We start from the raw sequence: 25378 nt of genomic DNA, 5'->3' as shown, positions 1-25378 counted from the left end.
GGCCTCTACATGCTACTTCTTCTCTTAGAACTTTGTCCTCATCCATACTTTAATGAATAAGGGAACAGATCCTCTTTTGAAGAGCATAATGCATAAGAGAGAATATAAAGAAGGATATATCCTAGGCTAAAGTTATTGTGTGTTTTAAAGTTCAACACACCAATTATCCACACATAGATTGCTGTTATATAAAAGTCTATCTATCTCTAAAATATACCTAAAATGTTAATAGAACATATTATAATAGAAGATGGTGTAATATAAAATATAATGAAAGGCTAACTATTAAAAGCAAGGATACAGAACTTGTGGCCCTCCAAAAATAGCTGGATTATAGCTGCCATCATCTTTGACCATTGGCCAAGCTGGGTGGGGCCCCAACAACATCTGGAGGGCCACAGGTTCCCCATTGCTCTGTTAAAGTTATTCAGATTATAGGAGCAGTACATGGGAAGTGCAACCTTGCTTCTGCTTCACAACCTCTGTGAATTTTGATACCATCAACCATGGTATCCTCTTGGACTAGTGCCACGGGATAGGAAATTGGTGTGCTCTGTTATAGTTGCTCTAGTCCTATCTACATAGCTAAATTCAGAGAGTGACTTTGGGAGAGTATTTTTTAGCCCCGTGGCAGTTGTGCTATGCGTCGTGCCCTCCAGATGTTGTGTACTACAGCTTTCATCAACCCCAGTCAGGATGGCCAATTGCAAGGAAGACAGGAGTTGTAAAGAACCTCTGGAGGGTACCACATTGACTACTTTCTATTGAATAACATACAGACTCCACATTCAATCCACTTGACCACAGCTGGCTACTGCTGCTGAAAATATCAACATGAGGTTCTATAATAATGAACACAGACTTCTCATTTTATTAAAAATGTTTTCACCGGTGCATGGGGATTCTGTATTGTGCATGCAGTGTAGTAATGGGAAAACTTTGTTTTGCTCTCAGTTCTCAGCATTTTTTCTAAAACTTGCATTTCTTTTTGTAGAAAACTGATATTCCCTACAGTTGTTAAAGCTATCACATGTTTCCTTAATAGTCAGGGCTGGCCTGTCTATGAGGCAGGCACCTCAGGCAGCAGAATCCAAGGGGCACATCCATGGATGCACCTTTCCCGCTGGAGAAGCAAGAAGTGGTTGCAGTGGGTTCTGATGAGATCTCATGAGAGCCCTCAATATTTCACAGATGCCTCTGGATACATTGGGCAATCTCGCCAGAACCTTGGAAGCTGCAGCTGCAGAACCCTGGTCAGCAAGGCTTTGGTGGAGGTGGCAAGGGGGGAGGCAGGCAGTGCATAGGCAGGGCAGCACCTTCCTATTACACCTCAGCTGCTGAAATTGGACAGGCTGCCCCTGTTAATAGATGTAATCAAGAATGCCATTAGTATTTCCAGTAATTATTCACTGTTTGAGGTGTTGTTGCAGGAAAACTGGAAGTGAATGTTTTTGATGAACATACAGGGTTGTACCCAACATTAGTTATATTCTGAGTATAACTGAAATTAATGGGCATGGCTAACCCAGATCCATAAATTTCAGTGGGTCTGGTCTGAGTAAAACTTAGTTGGATACAATCCATAGTTTCTGTTCTAATTACTTGATTTTTTTTTGAAAAAAATAGTTCACATGTCAGTATTCATGTTTGTACTAGCTGCTTTCCAGAAAACAAATTTTCCAGTTCTGTAAGAGGCTTTCAAATATTAATCACCATTGCATAGCTCTTTCCTTAATGTATCTGCTTCCCTGCAAAGCATTTAATGTCTGCATTTTCTATTTGCCTGCAATATAAAATGTCGTATGTTGAACTGCATTTCGATACTTGCTTTTGTTGCTCTCAAACAAGATTTAATCCTGAGCGTATCATGTAAGTGAAGCCTTATTGAAATCAATTTGACTCCTGCTAGCATGAGTCCATTTTCACAAGCTCGCATTTTGTATAAACTGCTGCCTGTGTGCATAATTTGTTGATGCCTTGTTTCTGGATCTTCATGGGGCTGAACATTTAATTATATGTAACCATTAACTTGGTTCCTGTAAATGTTTTCTGGTGCTTCACACACTCTTGAAAGGCACTGTTGTGTGTTTGCAAGAATATTAACATATTATCACATTTAAATGACAATGAAGGTACATTCAAAAACAGCCTCTCATGTTGTTCAGGGCCACATATTGGTTGTTCATATATTATATGTTCTGGAGTGTGTAGGGCAGGGGTGGCTAACATTTGGCACTCAAGATGTTGGATTCCTAACTCCATCGCTCTGACCATTGCCCATGCTGGCTGGATCTGATGGGAAGCCACCTCTGGTGTAGGGTGTTAAAGGTACCGTATTTTTTGCTCTATAAGACTCACTTTTTCCCTCCTAAAAAGTAAGGGGAAATGTGTGTGCATCTTATGGAGCGAATACAGGCTGCGCAGCTATCCCAGAAGCCAGAACAGCAAGAGGGATCACTGCTTTCACTGCGCAGCGATCCCTCTTGCTGTTCTGGCTTCTGAGATTCAGAATATTTTTTTTCTTGTTTTCCTCCTCCAAAAACTAGGTGCGTCTTATGGTTTGGTGCGTCTTATAGAGCGAAAAATACGGTATATCTTTAAAGTTAAATGTGGTACCATTCCCTTTGGGTCAAATATGGATTCGCTGTTTCTCTTTATTGACATGCTATATAGTTGCCTTGGCTTGATATTTGAGTGGACCTAGTTAGCTAAAGGAGTCTTGTTGGATAGACTGAAAATTTAACTTGTCTGACAAGCATTGGTTGTTGGGGCCTTCATGTGTTGGATCTGTCAGTTAATTCCAGTTGGTTTTCAATGCATAGTAACTATGCAACTGTATGGGGGGGGCATGGGTGTTGATGGGAATGCTAGTCTTCTGAATTCACTATTGAGATTTGAACAAATTTGTATCATTTGGGGATTCGTGGCTTTTTAATAATAATAATACTGTGGTGGTATTGTTCTTGTTTGTTACTTTGGTATGCATTTTTGTATTTTTATATTGTAAACCACCCTATAATTCTTGGATGAAGGGTGGTATAGAAATTCAATAAATAATAACAATAACTGTGGTGCATGCAAAACTTGAATAGTATTTTAGCCAACTAAGCACTGAAATCAGATTTTTTTAAAGGAACTAATTTCAAATAGCAAGAATAATGTGGGTTAAAATAAACAACCAGTTTCCTGAAAATCAGCTTTTCCTGTAGAGGCACCAGCATGTAGAGAGCTGAAAAATTATTTTGGATTTCTGAGTATCAGTTTAAAACTTCTAGGCACTTGTGTGACCACAATTTTGGACTTTTCCCAATCCTAGCTGATACAGTGTTGTGGGGTAGCTTAGGTTGCAGATTCCAGTTGACTTTCCAGCCATCTGTGAAATCCTTGCTCTCCTTTAGGTATGATAAACTACTTATCCAGAGGGAATATTCTGTATTGAGCAAGTTGCTCATTGTGAGATTGTAATACTCGCTATAAAGTTATAAATATAATGATTGTTCACTATGTTGTAAACAATCACTCCTGTGGAAATGCTGTAGGTGTGAATGGAAGAATAGTGGTCTTGGGTTTTATTTGCATTGAAGCAGCTTTAAAAGTTCACTTCAACAGCTTGCCAGACTTTTTTTTTTTTTTAATTGTTACCGTACTCAATGTTAAATGAAACATTAAGGTATAAAGTTGAATGTGTATTTTACAGGTGAAGCAGGCGACTAATCAGATTGTGATGAATTGTGCTGACATCGACATCATTACAGCTTCCTATGCACCGGAGGGAGATGAAGGTAAGAGGGAATTTGCATGCAGCTTCTGTATGTTCAGTCTCCAGATGCAATATTGATCAAATAATGAATTTAGTTGTATAGCAAGTGTTTCCAGATTGTTTTGACATAGTGACTTTAAAGTAATCTCTCCCTTCTACATTTTGGATGATGTCTAAAATCCGCAGCATATTAGAAAGGAAAATGTATTCAAGTAAAAAAGAGATAATGACTTGGTTTGTGCATAATATTGAGCTAAAAAATGGCTAAGTATGAATATCCAAGTGTGTTGGGTACACAGAATGAAAATTTCACAGCTGCTTTGCTCCTCCCCTGGTTTTACTGCTGTCACATTACCCAAAGCAAACCCATGGTTTGACTTAGTGTTATATGTGAACATGGGCTCATAGTTTATCTCACTCTAAACAAACCGCAAGCTGTGTAGTAGCCAAGGTTTGTTCTTGCCTTACTGCTCATGGTTTCTTTGGGAGAGATATGCAGCAGCTGGGCCTGGGGAAGAGTAAAATGCCTTTAGTTTTCACTTTGTGTACTCATGCATATGGAGCCATCGTTTGGCTTGGTCTTATGTGTAACCAGGCCATTATAACTTATTTTTCTTTAAAACATCTTCCTCTGTCATATTATGCAGCTTGTTAATTCATGCTTAGCCATGGTTTGGCTTAGTGCTACGTGAGAACTGGGGCATTGTGATAAAAATCTTGGGTTTAATAAGATTATGGCTTGCCCCAGTTCTTCAAGAAAGTGAAGATGCTTGATTAAGGAGGCATTGTTGTGGCTGCCAGCACCATCACCTCAGTATTTTCAGCTGCTGCATACTTTGTACCAAGTCTACAAACATGTGATCTTGAAAACTGGGTATAGTTTACCAGCCATGTATGGTGTTACACTAGTGATGCAAAACTGGTTTTGGTTGCTGCAGGGGAATTGTTGAGTGTCTGACTGTCAAGCACAGATGGTTGGTAGACTACATTTGTTTTGGATGGTTGTAAGTTTGTAGGCCAGCCTTCGATAAAATGCCTATTTAACATGCCCTAGAGATGACTTTTTGATCAGGATTTAACTTGGGCAATGATCCACCCTCCTCTGGAATGTGTGACTTGGATTACTTGAATGAGTAATCTGAAACTGGTTTGTTTTGTGGATAGCTTTTTATGGTGCAACTGCTCTTTGTGACACACTGGATTGAACTGCAGTGGTTGTGTGTGGTAGTTACAGCATAAGAATAGAAGAGCCCTGCTGGGTCAGGCCAAAGGCCCATTTAGTCCAGCACTATTTTCACAGTGGCTAACCAGAGCCTATGGGTAGCTCATACGCACAGTAGCTCTCCTGCTTGTAATGCCCAGAAAGTAGTGGTCAGAGAAGCATTGCCTCTTAACACTGAAAGTACTACATAGCCATCATGACAAAGTTATGAGCTTATCATGCATGGTTATGTCCTCTTTTAAGTCATCCAGGTTGGTTGCTACATCTTACTGCAGTGGATTCCATGATTGTGGTCTGCCTCACAGTAAGGGATTGTAGTAGACAATCAATTAGTCTCTCTCAGTCAGCCAGTCCTATGCCATTTATATATAACTTCAACATACAAAAGGTGATATGGGGGGTGGAAGAGGATTCCAGGTGACCTTTCCACCTGCTGAAATCTCCTTTTCTCTCCCCATTGAGAATTTTAACAAAATTGAACAGGGGCGGGTGGGCAGATTCCTGCCTGTTTAAATCTATGTTAGTACAATTGAGCTGACAGGAACACATCTGGGTTTTTGGATTCTCTGCAAAGCTCAAAGCACATTATATCTGGTGAGAACACATGGGTGGGCACCAGAAAGCTCAGTCAAGCAGGGATTTTGCATGTGTGCCAAAAGTATGTTCCTTATGCAGCCAATGGGGAGTGGGGATTTTGACCACCTTTCATCCCTTGGGGAAGAGAGAAGAATCTGGCCCTCCAGCTGAATTCAGTTCTCCATCACCTGTACTCAGAAGCAGGTATATTAACCATGAGGGACGGGGTTGACTGTTGGATGGAATGCATCAGACAGATAATTTTTTAAAAAATATATTATTTATTGCTACTATTACTTGTGAATGTATATGCCCCTTTTTTGCAAGACTTACACAAAAGTAGCATATTTTTAAAAACAGTAGTGACACTTTAAAATAGTGGGAGCAATGGGATTGCATGCTCCTTCCCTCCTCAAGTGCGATTTCTCTTCCCAGCCTTAAATTAGGGTTACCTTTTAACCAAGAGCTGAGACCAGGATTTGAGGTTTTTCCCATGGTTGAGAGAACCTCATTAGCATCATCTGTGATTACTATTAGTGCTGATGTAACATGGAACCACAATTAAGACTGGCTGTGCAGGGGAATTCTTGTGGGAAGCAAGGGGCCAGAAAGATCTAGTAAGCTATCCTGCAATCCCCTCATAATCTCACAATGGTGGTTAAAATATTGGGATTGTTACATCTGTACTGGAACTATATGCTTTATCTTTCCACAGTCAAAACAAAAAAATTTTTTTCTTTCCAGTAGCACCTTAAAGACCAACTAAGTTAGTTCTTGGTATGAGCTTTCGTGTGCATGCACACTTCTTCAGATACGTATCTGTAGAAGTGTGCATGCACACGAAAGCTCATACCAAGAACTAACTTAGTTGGTCTTTAAGGTGCTACTGGAAAGAAATTTTTTTTTTTTGTTTTGACTATGGCAGACCAACACGGCTACCTTTCTGTATCTTTCCACAGTTAGCTGACCAGAAACTTTGCCATTGTAGAACTTCCTGTTCTGGCTTTCTCAGTGTTGTCATGCTCCGGTTCTGAAGGCCTTGCCAAGCCATATCTGTATTAAAAGCTTTTGCAAAATTCAAAGCATAATTTATCTTTCTTTTTTCTTTTTTTAATTAATATTTATTAAAGTTTTAAAGGTTACAGAAAGAAAAAACAAAAAACACCATTTTAAACAGAAACAATACAACACATCACAATAAAGAAAAAACAAGAATGAGAAAAGAAAGAAAAAACACAAAAAAATAAAATCCATTAAAAAAAGCAAAAAAGAAGAATACAGCGCATCTTCCCATAACTTATCTTTCATTAGCTTATTTCCTTGACCTCCTCACACCTCCCTTTTTTGTATTCTAGTTCGATTATCTGTTTCAGCAAATCCTTTCCATCTTTTCAAATTTTTGTCCTGTAATTTATCTTAATATAATGTATCTTTACTTTCCCTCCTTTCACCAATTAACAGTCAGTTTTTCCCAAATCCTTTATAACATTTCTGCTAAAGCCACATAACATCATTCCAACATCCTTCTAACATTCATTAATTTTGCAATGTTTCTGTAAATAGTCTTTAAATTTCTTCCAATCTTCCTCCACCAACTCTTCTCCCTGGTCTCGGATTCTGCCAGTCATTTCCGCCAGTTCCATGTAGTCCATCACCTTCATCTGCCATTCTTCCCGGGTGGGTAAATCTTGTGTCTTCCAGTACTTTGCAATAAGTATTCTTGCTGCTGTTGTGGCATACATAAAGAAAGTTCTATCCTTCTTTGGCACCAATTGGCCGACCATGCCCAGGAGAAAGGCCTCTGGTTTCTTCAGAAAGGTATATTTAAATACCTTTTTTATTTCATTATAGATCATCTCCCAGAAAGTCTTAATCCTTGGGCTTGTCCACCAAAGGTGAAAGAATGTACCTTCAGTCTCTTTACATTTCCAACATTTATTATCGGGCAAATGGTAGATTTTTGCAAGCTTGACTGGTGTCATGTACCACCTGTATATCATTTTCATTATATTCTCTCTTAAGGCATTACATGCCGTGAACTTCATACCTGTGGTCCATAACTGTTCCCAGTCAACCATCATAATATTATGTCCAACATCTTGTGCCCATTTAATCATAGCAGATTTCACCGTTTCATCCTGAGTATTCCATTTCAACAGCAAGTTATACATTCTTGACAAATTCTTAATTTTAGGATCTAGCAGTTCTGTTTCCAATTTTGATTTTTCCACCTGGAAGCCAAATTTTTTGTCCAAGTTATATGCCTCCATTATCTGGTAATAATGAAGCCAATCTCACACTCTATTTTTTAATTTTTCAAAACTCTGCAGTTTTAATCTGTCTCCCTCTTGTTCCAAAATTTCCCAATATTTCGGCCATTTGGCCTCCATATTGAGCTTTTTCTGAGCCTTCACTTCCATTGGTGACAACCACCTTGGGGTTTTATTTTCAAGCAAGTCCTTATATCTTATCCAAACATTAAACAGTGCTTTTCTGACAATATGGTTTTTGAACGCTTTATGTGCTTTAACCTTGTCATACCACAGATATGCATGCCACCCAAATACATTGTTAAAACCTTCTAAATCCAGCACGTCAGTGTTTTCAAGAAGCATCCATTCTTTCAGCCAACAAAAAGCGGCGCATAATTTATCTTTCTTGTGGTTGTGCTGTAAAATAGAGGGTGACTGAAATGTTTAATTTCTAATATTTACATATTTCTGATGGATTAAGGCAATTTATAAATAAAGATTGCTAAGAAAGATATTCTAAAAACTGCTGATATGTAGTAGAAGTCTTTGCTACTTGCCTAAAAGTGAGCAGTGATTAGGTCAAGTATAACTTAGGGAGTTATTCCAAACCTGGTGCCACAACCAAAAAAGGCCTCCTCTCTCACACGCTTCTGCTGCGCAAGTGAAGGTGGAGAGGTTTCTGAGAAGATCGGTGGAAGTTCTTGGAGAGTCAGTTCTAAAAATATTTTGGACCCAAGATGTTCAGGACTTGAGCTGAGCCTCAAAACAAATTTGTAAATAGTGCAGCTAGCTAAGAACTAGTTTAATATGATCTGATCATCCATACTGTATTTGGTCAGTACCCTGTAAGTCTCATTCTAAACTAGTCTATCTTCAAGTGTATTTCCATGTAAAGCATGCTATAGTAGTTAACAAGCAGGTGATCAGAGTATGAATAACTGAGGACAGGTTTGGTTTCTCAAGGAAATGGACGAAGCTCCTCTTTCCTGCCTCCACATGGAAATGCAAGGGTGCATTTGGGCCTACGAATATTCCCAGCATGCAAACCTGCAGCTTCAGAAGGGAGTGCAACCCTATGAAGAGCAGGTTGTATGCATACCTGCACTATCATCAGAATTGTTCAGCCTCTGACTTGGGCTTTTGTGAGACCCAGATCTGTCATAAGGAAGCCTGTCTCAGTGGCTAGTTGGATCCAGTCAGTAGAACTGACGTCTGTGGCTTCTCAGGGTGTGATGATCATGGTATCCTTCATAAGTTAAATCCTTTCAGGTAATGGAGTTCCCTCCTGTGTGGCCCTTTGCTTTACTCCTAGAATTAACGTTGCACATCACAGCTTAGTGGAAAACATTTGGTATTGAAACAGGGTAGGCAGTAGGTGATCTATCAGGCATTGGCAGTGAGAACAGACATTTCTTACATTTCCTTATCAATTTGATTAATTGTTTAGATCTGCTTTTTGCTATTCTATCTGCCATAAAGTTTTCATTTTGATCCACAAAATGGAATTTGATCCACAAAAGTAGGTTTCCCCTATGACGCACCAGAAGACAAGATTCACACAGTTTGATTTTGGATTGCCTATCCCGCAAAATGTTTTGGTTTTCTATTAATACTCTTTTTTTGTCTTTGTGATGAGAGCTCACTTGGAGCTCTGAGAGTATCATTTTTAAAAAATGCATTTGCTTCTCTGTTGTGGCTTGAGGAGAATACAGTTGATTGGTAAGGGCACGCAGGGTGAAATGGATTATTCTTCTTTGGGGATCTTGAATTAGATTATCTTTCCAGCTCTGTGATGGTATGTGCCAGTGAATAGAATACTGGACCTGAGAGATGAGGTTTCAAACCCCTGCTCTGTAATGGACTTACTGGGTGAGCTTGGGCAGGACTTGAAAAATATCAGATGTCTAAAATGTTGCTCCTAACCTGCGGAAACATTTCATGCTCCTTGTTCTCTATCGGACTAGTTTTCAGTCTATAGAACGGTGAGAATAACTCCCTTCAGAATGGCTCTAAGGATAAAGCAATTGAGTTTTAACACACAGGAATCATTAAATCTGTAGCTTCAGCCTTTATTACTTCAATTTAATCTAGGTTGTATCTAGTGGGAATCATAAGAGGGATTTACCAGCACTACCATAAAAAATGTGTTTTTGTGTTTGGGTAGATCCGTGGAAGACCTAAAGGAACATGATACATTGCCTTAAAAAAAAAACTAGGTTGATTTTTATCTGGTGAATGGAAGCCTTTCAGTCTTGCATGGGCAGCATTATGAAGCACACCAGCAAGTATGTACCTTTATTCTAAGGAAGCTGTGTTTAAAGGGACAAGAAGGTTCAGTGCTGCTTCTCCTTTTCCTCTCATTCAGTTCCTCCTTTCTATTTGTTTTTCTTCCTATCCTTACATTCAGCCAGCCACATCTTCCCTTCCTTTTCCTTTTCTCCAGTTTTGCATGTGTCAGCCTCCATTCTAGCCAACTCCTGCTCCCACATGTGCCTGTGTATTTTTGTATGTTGTGAGCTGCTATAAGGTGTCATCAGACATTTAGTGGTCCCTGGACAATAGTTTGAGAAGTGCTTCCTTACTTGGATCAACATGTCTTACTAGAGGTGAGTCAAGTCTAGCACAGTTAAAGGGAATGGAGGCACCTTGCTCAAAGGTGCGTTGTGGTCAGCCCCTCTGAAGTGCTCTTTGTTTTGCTGAGCCTGGAGTATCTGCTGCACCAACCTACACCTCTGCTTAAGCCAGGAGGCCCAGCTCGTTGAGAGTTCCCACCTCTGTTCTGCCAGTTTTGAGGTAGCATGCATGCAGTTTTTGGTTCCTTCTGTTTGGGAGGCAGTGTTGATGTTTTCATGAACGACAACTTTCTTATATACATAATTCCAGGGATGTGGAAGCATTGATATTGTATCCTGCTTCTGCACATTCTGGGGGTATCTGGCTGTCAGCTGTCAGAAATAAGGTGATGAGGTAGACCGTTGGTTCGACACAATGCATAGGGATGTAGTTCTTAATGCTGATTTGGAGCAGGTAATTATGGAATTTAATATAAAGAGCTAATTAATATATTTTTGCTATAAAACAAAAAACAAGATTCTGTGATATATTAAATATCCTTTATATAAATCCTTAGCCTAAGCCTGAATGTGCCTTGTATAACTTTCTGGAATGCCCATTAAATTCCATTTAAAAACAACAACACTGTTCTACAAAATTCTATGTATCCAGTATGGGCTGAATATGGGCCAGCCATTATACTTAATCCTGTAAAGACAAACTTGTAATATGTTCCAATTCTCATGTCCGGGAGGACGGGAGACATTCTGTCCTGGGCAGGGTTGCACTCCCCTGTGAAGAGCAGATCACAGGCTAGTTCACCAGTTTATTGCCCCTTTTGGTCAGAAATGACTTGGCCATTGTACTCCATGCTCTGATAACTTTCAGATTGGATTACTGCAGTGGATTCTATGTGAAGCTGCCCTTAAATATGACTCAGAAACTTTAATTGGTCCCAAATGCACTGGCCAGATTATTGGCTGTGGTTCCATTTAGATCACATATAACCCCTGCCTTAAAATGTCTGCATTGGTTGCCATTTCGTTTCTGGGCCCAATTCATGGTGCTCACATTACAGTGGTACCTCGGGTTACATATGCTTCAGGTTACAGACTCCGTTAACCCAGAAATAGTGCTTCAGGTTAAGAACTTTGCTTCAGGATGAGAACAGAAATCGTGCAGTGGCGGTGTGGCGGCAGCAGGAGGCCCCATTAGCTAAAGTGGTGCTTCAGGTTAAGAACAGTTTCAGGTTAAGAACGGACCTCCGGAATGAATTAAGTACTTAACCCGAGGTACCACTGTACTGGTTTAAAACCCTAAACGACTCAGGTCTCAAGATGGGCTCCTTCTTCACAGTCCCTCTCTGATTTTTTTAGGGAGGGGGTAACAAAGTTTTATTCTTTTTCATCTTTATTTAAATTGCTTGACATGGTTGCATTGAGATATATCTTTGGTTACCTTAGAATATTTGACTTGCAACAATTACATAAAATTAAAAATAAGAATAAAACAACAACAAACTCAGATAAACGTTTCTGAATAGATTAACAAAGTTGTGTCAAAATGTATATACCCAAATTATTGCAAGTTATTACAGATATGAAAATATGTATAGTAATGTGTATTGCTTAGATTGGTGACCATAAGTAAACAGTATTTTGTATCAGTTACAATTAGAATTTATAGGACTTTATAGGAAGGGGGAGTGAGGGGAAGGGGAAAAATAAAATATGTACTCCATATATGCCAGATTGTACTGGAAAATGTGGGTACTATTCTACCACATGCCTCATTATTTGTATAATCAATAAAGTCACCCCAGGACTCTCTTTGGTGTTACGATCAGCAGAGGGTGCCCTCTTGGTAGCTCTGCTGCATTCAGCAGCTTGGTGCCCTGGGAGAGAGTATTCTTTGTGGCAACCCCTAAGTTGTGGAACTCCCTCCCCATAGAGGTGTGTCTGGGAACTTTATTACACAGTTTTTGGTGAATGCTGAAGACGGACTTCTTTACTCTGGCATTTGACACCTGAGATGCATATTTTCAGCCCATCCTATATTTTGTGATTGCAGTTCTTTGTAGCTAAGTTTTTAAAAGTATTTTTAATATTGTACTTTAAATTGCTGTAACCTGCCTATGGACCTTAGTATGAAGGGCAGGTAATAAGTTGAATAATAAAAATAATATCTGCATGGCTTGATTGCACTGGAAATGTATTTGTAATATGTTTATTCACATACCTTGACTATTTTTTTGATAGGATTAAGAAATTTGATTCCATTTGGGATATTGCCAGAGCATAATGGCTTTGAAAGTGGAAGAGAATGAATCTGGCAGAGGACTTGCTGGATAAATGCTCTGTGGCACCTGTTGGAATGAGTCAGAAGCCAATGCCTTTATTTAACTTTACTATGACTAGCTTTTAAATTCCTGGCTGCTCTGCAAAATGAAATATTGTCATGATGCAAATATTGGGCCAAAGGATGACTTTAAAAGCAGAAGTTAGTGTAACTTTTGAGATACACTTCGTTTTGGTAGGTTTGGTTTTGAAAGATGTGTTTTTAAGTCCGTCATGTCCTAGTTATGATGTCTTAGGCAAGTCATTCATACTCGTGTACACTAAGCTAACATTTTAATATAAGGATAGTAGGGTTCTGCCTCTCAAGGTGATGAACCACCTTGTAAATAAAAAGTGCTGTGTTAAATGCTGAATACAAAGAAAGTGAATCAAATAATGAGCAGATCGCTCTTTTCAGAGATCAGACAGCACACACTGTTAGTAATTAGAGAACAGTATTTTGTTTGCAGTGGGTGTTGGGTGTTCAAACAGTGCTTCTATGTTTTCCTGGCTTGAGACAAGCTGCTTCTGCACAATATGCAGTAGTTCTCAGCTTGTGGTAAGCTAATGCTGCCTGGTGGTGGGTGGAAGGGGGTATTCCATTCAGCACTAAGTTGCTAGAATATTAAACATGAAGAAAACTGCTTTTTCAGGGCAAAGTTTTGTAAAATGCTAGAATATTCACATATTGAGGATGAGAATTAGTTACAAAAATAGATCTAAGGATGTGGAGGCCATTTCAGCCCTTTAGCACAGGGCTGACAGTTGGTATAAATTAAAAAGAATAAAATGGAACAATCTATATACAGTGGTACCTCGGGATGCGAATGGGATCTGTTCCGGAGCCCCGTTTGCATCCTGAATAGAACGTAAGGCGTTTCGCCGCTTCCGCACATGCGTGAGCAGCGAAAACTGGAAGCGCACTCTGTTACTTCCAGGTCGCTGCGGAGCGTAACCCGAAAATACTTATCCTGAAGCATATTTATCCCAAGGTATGACTGTAGTTCAGTTTGCTTATTAGTGGCTGACTTGGCATTTTTAACTTCGTTTTCTGAAGTCTTGGGACCCTTTGCTACATTCTCTTTTAAGATACTGGGACTTCATACATCTAAGCATGCATTCTAGAGCTGTCGTGCTCCAAAATGGCAACTAGACATTCCAACTGTAACCTTGGTTTAAGGAGCCATTTGGTACCCAGCTTATACATCTGAGTTTCTAACACTGTTCTTACCACTAAGCTTACATCAGACCCTCTCTTTTCCAGGAATAACTATGTAGAAATAAATATGTTTAAAGTGTCTGGATTTGCATGTTTTTGCTTTATTTATTCAACATAATATCCAGCTTCCTGAGTGTTTGTTCTGTGATCTTGCCCCATAGTTGCCAAACCAGAGATCAAAAGAGGGGTGTGAAGCTAAAAGTGTCTGTGAAAGGGGGACACTGTAAGGGGAATCTAAAGGATTGAGAATTGGAGCTTCACCACTTTTGCAAAGTTTGCCTCTAGCAAAATTAGTTGATTAACAACTTGAGAGAAGTTTTGGTTTTTTCCTCAGAACCTGGAATTTTTGTTGAGGGGTAGTTAGGGATAATGTTATTGCTCTCAGACATTAATTTTTTTTAAAAGCACAGTTCCTGTCTGAACTGGTGGGGATTTCAGGATTTCTTTCCCTGTTGCTGGGTAAAGAAGCCTCACAAACTTCTTTCAACCACCAGCAAGATTTCTGATGTTACAGAAGGCATTTAGATGATTGAGCTGTTCTTCCCAGCTTGGGGGAAGGGGAGGGTTAAGAGTTTTTGAAAATTTGTGGTGACATTCCAATGATTCTTAAATGGAGCCCATATAAAAAGTGTAATATTCACGCTTGCCCAGAGAGAATTAATTATAGCACTTAGCAGAAGCTTTTAGTAGTTGTGGACTTGCCAAATCCCAGGGTAATATCTTAGAACACATTGTAAAAGCAAATGGTGTCCTGCAAAAGATCAACTCATCCTCCCTTTCCCTTATTATTATTCTCTCCCCAGAACTGTGGTCTATTATTAACTTGTGTATAAATTACCATTCCCCTCCCCAGGGCAGGAAAAATCACTGGCAAATAAAATCTTGATGCTAGTGCCTTGAGAGTTTGAAGCAGAGTTGTAGTGCTACTGATAGGATAGTGGTCAGTCAGTTTGGGTCAAAGCTTTGTTGCAAAGAGCCAAGCCAGTGCACTTATTCACTACATTGCTATTGCACTTTGTTGCTATTACTCCTATTCTTAGTAGGTGGCCAGGGTTTAATGATTCCGATCATTGTTGATGTCTTTGCTGAAGATTGGGGAGGAAGGGAGATGAGGAAATATGGGGCTGAGGACAATTTTTTGCATTTATAGCCATTTTCTCCATTTTTAAGACTACTGTTAAAAAGTTGTCCACGGCTAAAAGGCTCATTTAGCCAGCTGGGGGCACCAAGTGAGCAGTGGGCCAAGTGGAAGAAGATTTGTGGCCTGCATTTGCCTGTTTCCTTCTATTGCTGCTTTTAATGGGTCAGTGGTTGTTCATTGGATTTTAATTAGTTGTGCATATGGGGTTCCTTATCTGGATGCATGTGTGTTCTTGTTGCCAGGAGTGAGTAATTGTATCCTATGGATAGGAAAAGGTGATGTGTTTGTGACACAACTTTTCAAAACAGTAACCCAAAACCAAGTCAGACACATGGTTTGCTTTAAGATGGAGTTAGCTTGTTTTCTCCTTCTCTGAAGGGTAGGCCCTGAACCAATGGATTGAAGTTACTAGAAAAGAGATTCTGACTACGCATCAGGAAGAACTTTCTGACAGTAAGAGCTGATCAACAGTGGAACTGTCTGTCTCGGAAGTTGGTGGGTTCTCTTTCAGTGGAGGTTTTTAAGCAGAGGTTGCATGGCCGTCTGTCATGGATGTTTTAGTTGAGAATCCTGCATTGAAGGAGGTTGGATCAGAGGACTCTAAGGGTCTGCTTGTATGCTGCGGGCCCTCAGGCCTACCTGATCAGATCTTGACTTATTGGTTTGTTAACCAACATTGCTAGAGTTCTCCAGTTGGGATGTAATGGAGAACTCCTGATTAATGCAGGCCAGGATTTTTTCAGAGAAGCAGGCACACAGTGAAGGGAGGAATGCACAATCGTAGCCAAACCTCAAATACAGTGAATGTTTCAGTCCTATAAAAGGGAAGGAGGCATCCCAGTATAATCTATTTCCTTCCCAGTATGTGCAATTCTGGCTTGAACACTTGCCTTTGTCCTTCCTTTGGAACATAATTGTGTACAACCTTTGGCCAGGGTCCAAGCTTTTTTTATATTGCAGGACTATAATTTGGAATCATTAATTAATTGACATATCCATCTGGCCACTCTGTAATTTCAGAAATTGCTTTGTAGATGCAGTTATTTTAATCTGTACTACAAGCTCTTAGCAAACAAATTGTGAATATGCATAGTGCTCTGTTGGTTGAAGGCTTATAGTCTTTCATGGTTCGTCATAGTACTTTTATTTGGTTATATAGCCATAGATCATAATAAGTGAAATCTCAGAGCAGTATTTTAAAACAGAAAGATGCCCAAAAATGACATGTGCAGTATATTTCATGTAATGACACTGTATTCAGAATCAACTAAGACTAAATATGCAAGTAATTGCCATGTTTCATCAGAAAACCTCATTTGATTTGTGTTTTTATATTAAATAACTCTCAGTACGAAAAACTGCAGTTGATTTCTACTTCAGTTTTTGTGCCCTGCTCCCCTGCAAGGATAGGAGAGGGGGAAAACCCCATGTGTCTATTTGCCTGGATTCCTAAAATTTTTGTGCTGGTATCTGTGGATTCAGAATAGTTTTCAGTCCTAATCAGGGATAACTCTTGATGCTGGCTGCAAAGAATTTGGCACATTTCTAGAAGTCATTTGTTGAAGTGATAAGTTTAACTATGTGATAGGAATACTTTCCCATGTAATCTTTACTGCTGCCTTGGATGCTCAGGCTTGTTGTCAGGCTTTTGTGGCTTCGAAATAGTAAGTCAGTTGCCTTCAGTTCACTTGAAAGAAGTAATTTCAAAGTGATACAGCCATATGTAATCTGAATGAAGTTAGTAGGAAATGTAAACTAGTGTCAATAGTGAATTGTTCCAGTCTTCATACTTTCTTGATTTAGTCTTCAATCTTAAGCATATTTTTTGTTGAAGTTGAAAGGATTTACTTCCAGGTAAGCACAATTAGTATTGGCCTAGCAAATTACATCTTGGAATATAAATTATTTTTCCTTTTTTGGTTCTAATGCAAAGGTTCTTACCGTGCTTCACAGTCAAGTTATTTTTCTTATGACTTCCAGGTGCTGTTTAGTTAATGTTTCATAAAATGCAGTGTCCTTCTTCATTGCCTGTAATAGCTTGCAATTCCTCTTTATAAAGATGAGTTTAGATTGAGTTGTTTTTGTTGTATTATTTCTTCCCTCAGTCACAGTGGCTTCTTTTCTTTCTTCTGTTACCCTAATCCTCCCTCCTTTTCTCCTCCTCATTCCATTTCACTTCTTGAAAGTTTGATACTGCAATCTCAGTAAGATGAGAATACCAAGAGAGTGGGGAAATATTTGAAAACTCTAAGTGACAGCATCAATTTTTATACAAACTGCTGCCTGAAATTTTCCCAGCTCAGAGTATCAAAGTAGAGGCAAAAAAAGAAAAAAAAAGACTGCTTTCCGTTGAAGGAAGGATGTTGCTTAGTCAGGATCCACTAGTGGGTCATAGCCTGATCCAAGTTGGGTCACAACAGGAGCACAACCACCATGCAAAAGATTAAGATAATAAAAAATTAAGAAATGGGTCTCCAAATGCCTGTTTGGGTTAAAAGTGGTTCCATGGTCTGAAAAGGTTGAGGATAACATGTAAGTGCCACATGTCTCAGAATAAAAGTCCTAGTTCAAGCAAGTGAACATATTACAGGCAACTCCCAATTTATGTGTGTTCTATTTGTGTGCAACTGTACACATGCATGGTGCTGTGTACCTGGAAGTGGTACTCATAAATGGGGAGCACCTGGGCAACCAAGCCCTGCTGTTCCTCCAGCTCGTGTGAGTACTATATCCCCTAAACATGTCTGTTATGGGTGTGGCCCTTAGCAGTTACAGTTTCCCAGTATTTTGCAGCTTCAGTGAACATGGAAAACCGTTATCACAGTATGATAAACTGAAATATTTTTTGTTAGTTGAATACCTCTGTTTTCTGATTATATGACTGAATTGCTAAACAATTAAGGGATAGTACGATACCAAGTCAGCACTATGTAGAGTGTTCAGCATTGTGAAACAACCACTACAGAAGCAACATGAGCTTTCAGCGAGTATTCCTTTGGGTTGCATGCTTCTCCATCCTGATCAAAGGCTGCCTGTCAGGAGGATTTAATGGCACTTCTGGTTGGGATAAGTGCACTTTCCAGACCCTGAAATATTCAAGGCAGATGTTCAGCCCCTCCCTTTAGTTTGCTGAGAACACTGTTGCACCATCCTGTTGCAGCAGGCTTTCTTTCCATATGGAATCTAAAGATAGCAGGGATCAAATTTCACTGAGTTTTTGCCCAGTGATGATTCAAACTGTTTAAACTTAACATTTCCAGTTTGTAGTTTCGTCCTTCAGAATGCCAAATTCTCAACTGCTGCCACACTCCAATGCTGCTTAATTGCTCTTACTTCATTGCTGCTGCTTCCACTTCCTATAAAATGATGCCACTTCTCAAAACACCATGGTCTGATATACTGGTTTGTTCTGTAACAATAGGTTAAAGCAAACTATAGTTCCCTAGGTTCATTTATGTGTGTTTAGAATTGCTTAGTTATAAAGCTAAAATGGAAGTTTTTTTATTTTCTCCCCAGTGCATGTGTGCGCGCGCATATGTGCATAAGCCCGAAAGTCGAACAGGCTCATTTCTGACATAATGCCAAACCATAGCTTAACGTTATGCTTTTAAAGTTTATCCTATTGAATGTAAAGGGGCTAAATCCCTGTCTGTTTTTTGGGGGTGAAGTTTGCTGCCTCCTGCTCACAATTAGTTTCAGGCAATGGAAGAGAGAGGTTGGACTTGCATGTTCTTTTCAATGGAAGGATTGACATTTGTTTACTTTGCTTTCACCCTATTCTGAGCCAACTCTTGTCAGCCGTGGGTTAAGCACATGCTTCTCAGTGAGGAGAGATACAGGTATAAGGCCCATCAAGCCTTTCTGACTATCCTCACAGATCTACTTCAGTTGAACCTAGGTTTCCTACAGCCAAGCCTGATGTTCCAATCAATCCACAGTCAACAGTACTTTCCTTTTTGACATCTGTTCTCAGCTATTCTGCTTTCCTTTAGAAAACGTTCTCTGCTGTATCACAAACAAGCATGACATCTGAGATTGGTGGGTTGGAGCCATTGAGAATGACATGCACTCAAGAAAATTGAATACAGTGGTACCTCAGCTTAAGAACTTAATTTGTTCTGGAGGTCTGTTCTTAACCTGAAACTGTGCTTAACCTGAGGTACCACTTTAGCTAATGGGGCCTCCTGCTGCCGCTATGCCGCCACCACACAATTTCTGTTCTTAACCTGAAGCAAAGTTCTTAACCCGAGGTACTATTTCTGGGTTAGCAGATTCTGTAACCTGAAGCGTCTGTAACCTGAGGTACACTGTACATTGAAGAAAGATGTTAGGTGGTGCCGCATGAACTGAATGTCAGTATAGAACACACACCAAAATATTGTCATGTGCAGAAATGGCTCATCAGATGAGTCTTTAAGTAAGAAGTGTACTCAGAAGGTAGAGCTTTATATTGTATTTATTTTTACTTCATTTTAGTAGTTGTGAAAGTTGAAGAAAGCACCCATGTTTCAAAATCAAAACTCAAAATGCATAATTCTATTAAGGCTTTATTTCCATATTAGCTTTGTGTGTGCACATTAATTTCACACTCATTTTAAGGCTTGACTTTTTAATGACAAGGATAGCTTTTGTTATCACCTTGCCATGGTGATCTCTGTTTATTGAATTGTAGTACATTGTAGAAGCCAACAGTTGTGATAAATGCCTTTATGCAGCTTATTCCTTTGTCTGTTTTTAGAGATTATATTTACTTGTGAAGTCTTACAGGCAGAGTGAATGCACCTGTGTAGCTTCAACACTACGTGTAGGCCCTTGTCTAGTGGTGGTTTACCTGGAAAAGAGATAGGATGAGCTCTTTTCTTAAATGAGCTTTGTGTATTGAGTATTCATGCATGTTACAAGAGTTCTTTGGGCAGATTGGAAAGGGAGCTACTTCTGTTTTTTTAAGAACACACTCACAAAAAAACCACAAAGCAGACTTTGCTCTGGGTAAGCATAGGAAGCTACAAAGTCCAGGTTTTAGAGTATTTTGGCTTTTTAGCTCAATATTGTTTGCTTGTGATTGGCACAGATTGCAGGCAGAGGTCTTTCATGTCACCTGATTCTTTTAACTGAAGATGCTATGGTTTTGACCAGGTACCACCTGGATGCTCAGCTGATGTGCTATTACACTTTTTTCTAGACACTTTTGGCAAAGAACAGTATTATATCTGATAGGTATCTTTTTTTAGCACAGAATACACTGAGCAGCAGGGTTTGCAGACGGTTGTAAAAGGTTTTTTTATGATTTAGGATTATTCATGTTCCATGTATTACCTTGCAAGTCAAGATATTTTAACTTTTCACCATGGGAACACAGTTTCCTTGATTGCAACTGTCTATATCCAATCAAATCCAATGCAATCGCTAGCATATACCCCTATAGCAAAGTCCAAATTGATTTGACTATCCACTTGTACCATGGATAATGCATGTGAAAAATCTGTATAAATGTTTTTTTTAAAGACAACTATGGGGTGCGGCGCTCATCTCGCTTCAGGCCAAGCAAGCGGCCTTTGTCCACAGATAGCTTTCTGGGTCATGTGGCCAGCATGACTAAACCACTTCTGGTGCAACGGGACACTGTGAAGTGCTGTTTAGCTTCCTAACGCAACGTTACGTATTTATCTACTTGCACTGGTATGCTTTCGAACTACTAAGTTGGCAGAAGCTGGGACAGAGCAACGGGAGCTCACACCATTGTGTGGATTTGGACCCTCAACCTTCCGATCCACAAGCCCAAAATGCTCAGTGGTTTAGACCACAGCACCACCCACTCCCTAAAAATCTGTGTAGGTGCTTTGCAAGGAGGGGTGTAAGCGATGTCAGACATGGGCAGCTTTCCTTTCCTAATCCAGTGTTAGCCATTTCTGATGACTCAGTTGACCTCAAAAACATTTGAGACACACAGATTACATTTCTAGGTTACCAGAGAGGAGAGATCCATACCAAGATAGCACAAAGGCAGCTATTTAGCAAGATGGCATCTTCCTGGGTTCTGTACAACAATGGGGATGTGTATGTAAAAGACTTTAATTCCTTCATATGCATTTCTGTGGTCCAAGTGGTTAATTAAATCTGTTTTGCCATTGCTACAGGGCTATATGTGACAGATAGGTGCAAGATACGACTATACAATGCTGCTGATGAATAGTGTCTCATTGTGGTTTGCCCATGTGTTACTAAATAGCCGGATGCAAGCAACAGGTTTTTCACACCCAGTATAGGAGATACACGTTCAGAAGCAAGTTTCTACGCACAGGTTGCATCTGCTAATCTGTTTTTGTTTTAACTCCTTTACAACTCTGTTAATAAAGTAATTCCCACATACTCTTTTAAAAATGCTGTACACATTTTCCCATTTGGATATTAGATAGAAAAAGAGAAGGTGGAATGAGTACATTTTGATGCTAAGTGTTTCCAGAGTTGCCTGTAATATATATGGGATCAAATTATTTCTAGGTCTGTTAAGAAAGGAACAAGAAATGCTTCCTCTCATACCTACCTAGAAATCATGCCCTCTAACTTAAGGAATATTTCTGTATGGATCCTCAATGCTGAAGGGGCAGAGTAGAATTCTTCATAGTAAAACAAATAAATCCTATATGCATGTAGGGATGTTCAATGAAGAGGAAAAGGCTCTATCCACGCATCCTCAAAGACCCTCTTCAGTATTCCTTTACTTGTTCCAGAACTCAGCCTGATCCTTCAGTTAAGCTTTGTGGAACCCCTGTTACTTGTTCATGCTAATAAATAGCTGAATGCATTTTGCAGAAAAGAAAAAAGTCTGCAGTTGGTCGTGATTGTGCAGCTGTTGAAGGCACAAGAACCCCATTTCCCCTAATGCCAACCCTGAACTAAAATTCAGGCAGCTGTCCTGGGAATAATTTTTATTAAACAGAAAGAGGCTACTGAGTAGACATGTATACCATGGTACTGTAGGTGAATGCAGTGAATTGTTAACGAGTACCTGAGCCACTTCTAAGCCTCTTCACAAAATTTTCACATTTTGTGTTTGCCATTCAGAAATAGCGTTCTTTAACTCACACTTACTGTGTAGTACAGAGGTTGCAAACTGGTATGTGAACTTCATTTAGGTTGTCTATGAAACAAATTTCTGTTAGGGTACAATAAAAATTCATACCCCATCTAGCACAGTGTGTTATATTTGCTACAACAGGCAGAAAAAGTTAGTAGTCTGCCAAGACTCTCAACAGTTTTCAAGTGGTTTTTGAGTGGGGAAAAGTTGGGTAACCACTGGTGCAGTATTTTGTTTACTGGAGACAATATGCTTCTGATTGCCAGTTGCTGAAAACTGCAAGTTTGGGGGAGTGCTGTAACGCTCCTGCTTTTAGACTATGTTAGACTTCCTATAGGCATCTGGTTTGCTACTGTGAGAACAGGATGCTGAACTTAGATGGAACTTTGATCTTCAGCAGGGGTGTGAGTGGGGCTGTGTGTGTGTGTGTGTGTGTGTGTGTGTGTGTGTGTGTGTGACTATCCTAAAACCAGCACTTGAGGCTTGGATCTTAAGCCTTTCTATAAATTGTCGGCTGATGAATGTCATGTTACAGTAGTTGTTATGGACTGTGGGTAGCCAGTAGCTTTGTGCTGTTGCTGCTGCTGCTGCTGCTGAGAGAGAGAGAGAGAGAGAGAGAGAGAGAGAGAGAGATATCCCTACATGCCTCATGTGTCCTCTCACTGTGTTTAACAAAATACAATTGGTACATATTAAAATATGGTCATTCTGCCTGTATTGAATAGTTTTTGTGCGCACATAAGTGCCCTACTGCACATTACATACATATTTACATAATTATACGAGAAGCAAAAGTAAGGATACTAGTTTACTGTGACTGCAAAGCCAGAATTCTATGAAATACCTAATTAAACCATGTAAATGTTTGATTCCCTAAAATTCACCTAGGTTTTTGGATGTATACCCTATTCGATAGTACAGTGGACGCTCAGGTTGCGAACGTGAGCCGTGCGGGAGTGTTTACTAAACAATTTAGTGTTTCTGCACATGCATGAGTGTCGAAACCTGGAAGTAACCCGTTCTGGTACTTCCGGGTTCGGCGTGGTGCGCAACCCAAAAACGCGCAACCTGAAGTGTCTGTAACTTGAGGTAGGACTGTAGTAATTATCTGAGGCAAAACCACTCACATTGGATTAAGTATGTTTTGAAAATGGCTAAATAGGTTGATGGTCATTTCACAGATTGCTGAGGGGGTTGGGACTCAGAACAGGCGCAGGGTCTGTGGAGTAAGAATTGTTTGAAGAAACTGCCTTCCATGGCTACTGGAACTTTACTGCACTCCATTGCAAAGCTTTAAGCAGCTATTGCCATAATTTTAAAAAATCTGTTTTTCACAACCATGAGTTTTAGTAGCATTAAAAAGGGGGGGGGGTTCTTAGAATTACAGATGCAAGAGAAGTCTCACAGTTCATGTTGTTGCAGCCATGTACTAAACCAAGCATCTTTGCATTGTAATTGCAGAGCAGTTAGAATGCGCTGGTGGGGCTTGGGGAGCAACAGTAGAAGGTGATTAAAAAGGGGAAAGAGAGGAGTTTCAGAGTGAATGTCCTCCCGTGTGGACCAGCTACAAGATATGGTGTGACTTGTTGAGCTGTCAGTGCAAAAAACTCAATATTGCAGGTTTTTCTCAGATTATAAGGGCTAGAGCAGGGGTCTGTAACCTGTAGAATTTTGAGAGGGTGCTTGTGGGCATTGCCACAAAATGACTGCCATAGGAAGGCATGGAGAGTCATAAAATGGCTGCCATAAAATAGTTAATTACAAAATGTTGGGAGGTTCCAAACAAGGCTCCTCCCCTGCCCCAAACCTAGTGAAGCATGTGGGCCACACAAAGGGGACTGCATTCTATATCAGAAAGTTGTCAGCAGAGAATAGCACACACATACAATCCCTCCGCCACCTGAATGTGGAGTTAGCCTGAAGGAAAGCAAAAGGAAGCAAGTGGGATACACAGTTTGATAACTTATTAAGAATGGCTTTTTCTTTGATGGGACAGTGAGAAGAAATGGGGGCTGGGGAGGAAATAGCAGAAAGTGATAGAATGTTTCTTTCCAAAGCATAGTTCCTCCCAAATTCAGAAATAGGCTTCCAAGGAGTGTTGCAATTTATGAGAAGCTTCATGCTGAGGGAAAGAAATGAATGCAATTCAGAACCAACACAAAAACTGAAAGGAGAGAGAAACATGTTGATCCTGGACTCAGCTATGCAGCTGCAAATTAAACGGTTGTGTGTATTGTAAAGTGCAATATACAAATTAACAATAGATGATGGCAGTGAGCTATGGCAAATTCAATATATTTTTCAAAACCTTTTAAAAAAAGCATTTTCACAGTGTTTTTTATATGTGTGTAGATTCTACCCAGGTCCTAAAAGGGAATGGGGTTTTTTATTCCAGCATTCAAGCTGGGGATCAAATCTCCAAAATATAATTGATTGTGCAAAAGTAGTGGTGAGATTAATATTGAAGACCACATAAAGGGTTTAAAAAATATATTAAGAAAAAAGAGGACAGGAATTTAGCTCTTTCTTCCAAAATCCAAGTGTCCTCACATCACATGAATGGTCATTGCTATTCCGAACTTTTAAGAGCACTTTCCTTTCCTTTTTTCAGAAATCCATGCAACAGGATTCAACTACCAAAATGAAGATGAGAAAGTGACTCTCTCTTTTCCCAGCACACTTCAAAAAGGTAAAGGTTTCTCTACAAATGTTGGTTTAGAAGCAAGATGGCTCAGTAGAGATCCAAAACATTTTGCACCTCATCCCCAGGGTAGGATTTTCTTCTGTTGGAATATGCTTTTGAAAACTCATCCTTCCCTGTATTTCTCAATATGTTGGTAACTGAACCAAATAGAATCCAGTTTCTTAAAGCTCAAGAAACTTTCCAAAACCTTTAAAGCCCTAGTAACTGGAAACTGCCTCATATTTAGTTGACTTGAATTTTCATATGAATTTGAATGGGATTGAAGTACAGTTAATCTAGTCTGGATCCAATTTAGTAACTGTCCCTCTGTAGGAGTTTATGTGCACTATTCGTCATGCTGTGCCAATTCATTACAAAGTAGAAGTAGATTAAATTCATGTTGAGTGACTCTTCTGACCAGGTTTGGGCTTTGTATAGTAATGTGATATGCTAGTCTTCATGCCTGTCTTTGTAATAATGTTGGCTTCACGCCACCCACACTTTTGATTGTAGCCACATATATACATCTGTATGTCAGCTGAAGGATAACACTTTGTA

The 25378-nt window shown here is 39.6% G+C and overlaps 1 protein-coding gene across 3 annotated transcripts in view; it reads left to right on the top strand.

Annotated features, from left to right (window-relative positions):
• NPEPPS (aminopeptidase puromycin sensitive) overlaps positions 1 to 25378 on the top strand; it is a 75131-nt gene that overhangs the window by 9063 nt on the left and 40690 nt on the right. For all 3 annotated transcript variants that reach the window (XM_053361121.1, XM_053361123.1, XM_053361122.1), the window contains exons 2-3: positions 3698 to 3782; positions 24749 to 24826. In XM_053361121.1, coding sequence (XP_053217096.1) covers positions 3698 to 3782; positions 24749 to 24826 — 163 coding nt within the window. The remainder of the gene's footprint in view (positions 1 to 3697; positions 3783 to 24748; positions 24827 to 25378) is intronic.

This window comes from Podarcis raffonei, chromosome 13 (assembly GCF_027172205.1).
Source record: "Podarcis raffonei isolate rPodRaf1 chromosome 13, rPodRaf1.pri, whole genome shotgun sequence".
Classification (NCBI taxonomy): domain Eukaryota; kingdom Metazoa; phylum Chordata; class Lepidosauria; order Squamata; family Lacertidae; genus Podarcis; species Podarcis raffonei.
Note: the sequence above shows the minus strand (reverse complement) of the source record. Positions and strands in the feature narration are given on the sequence as shown.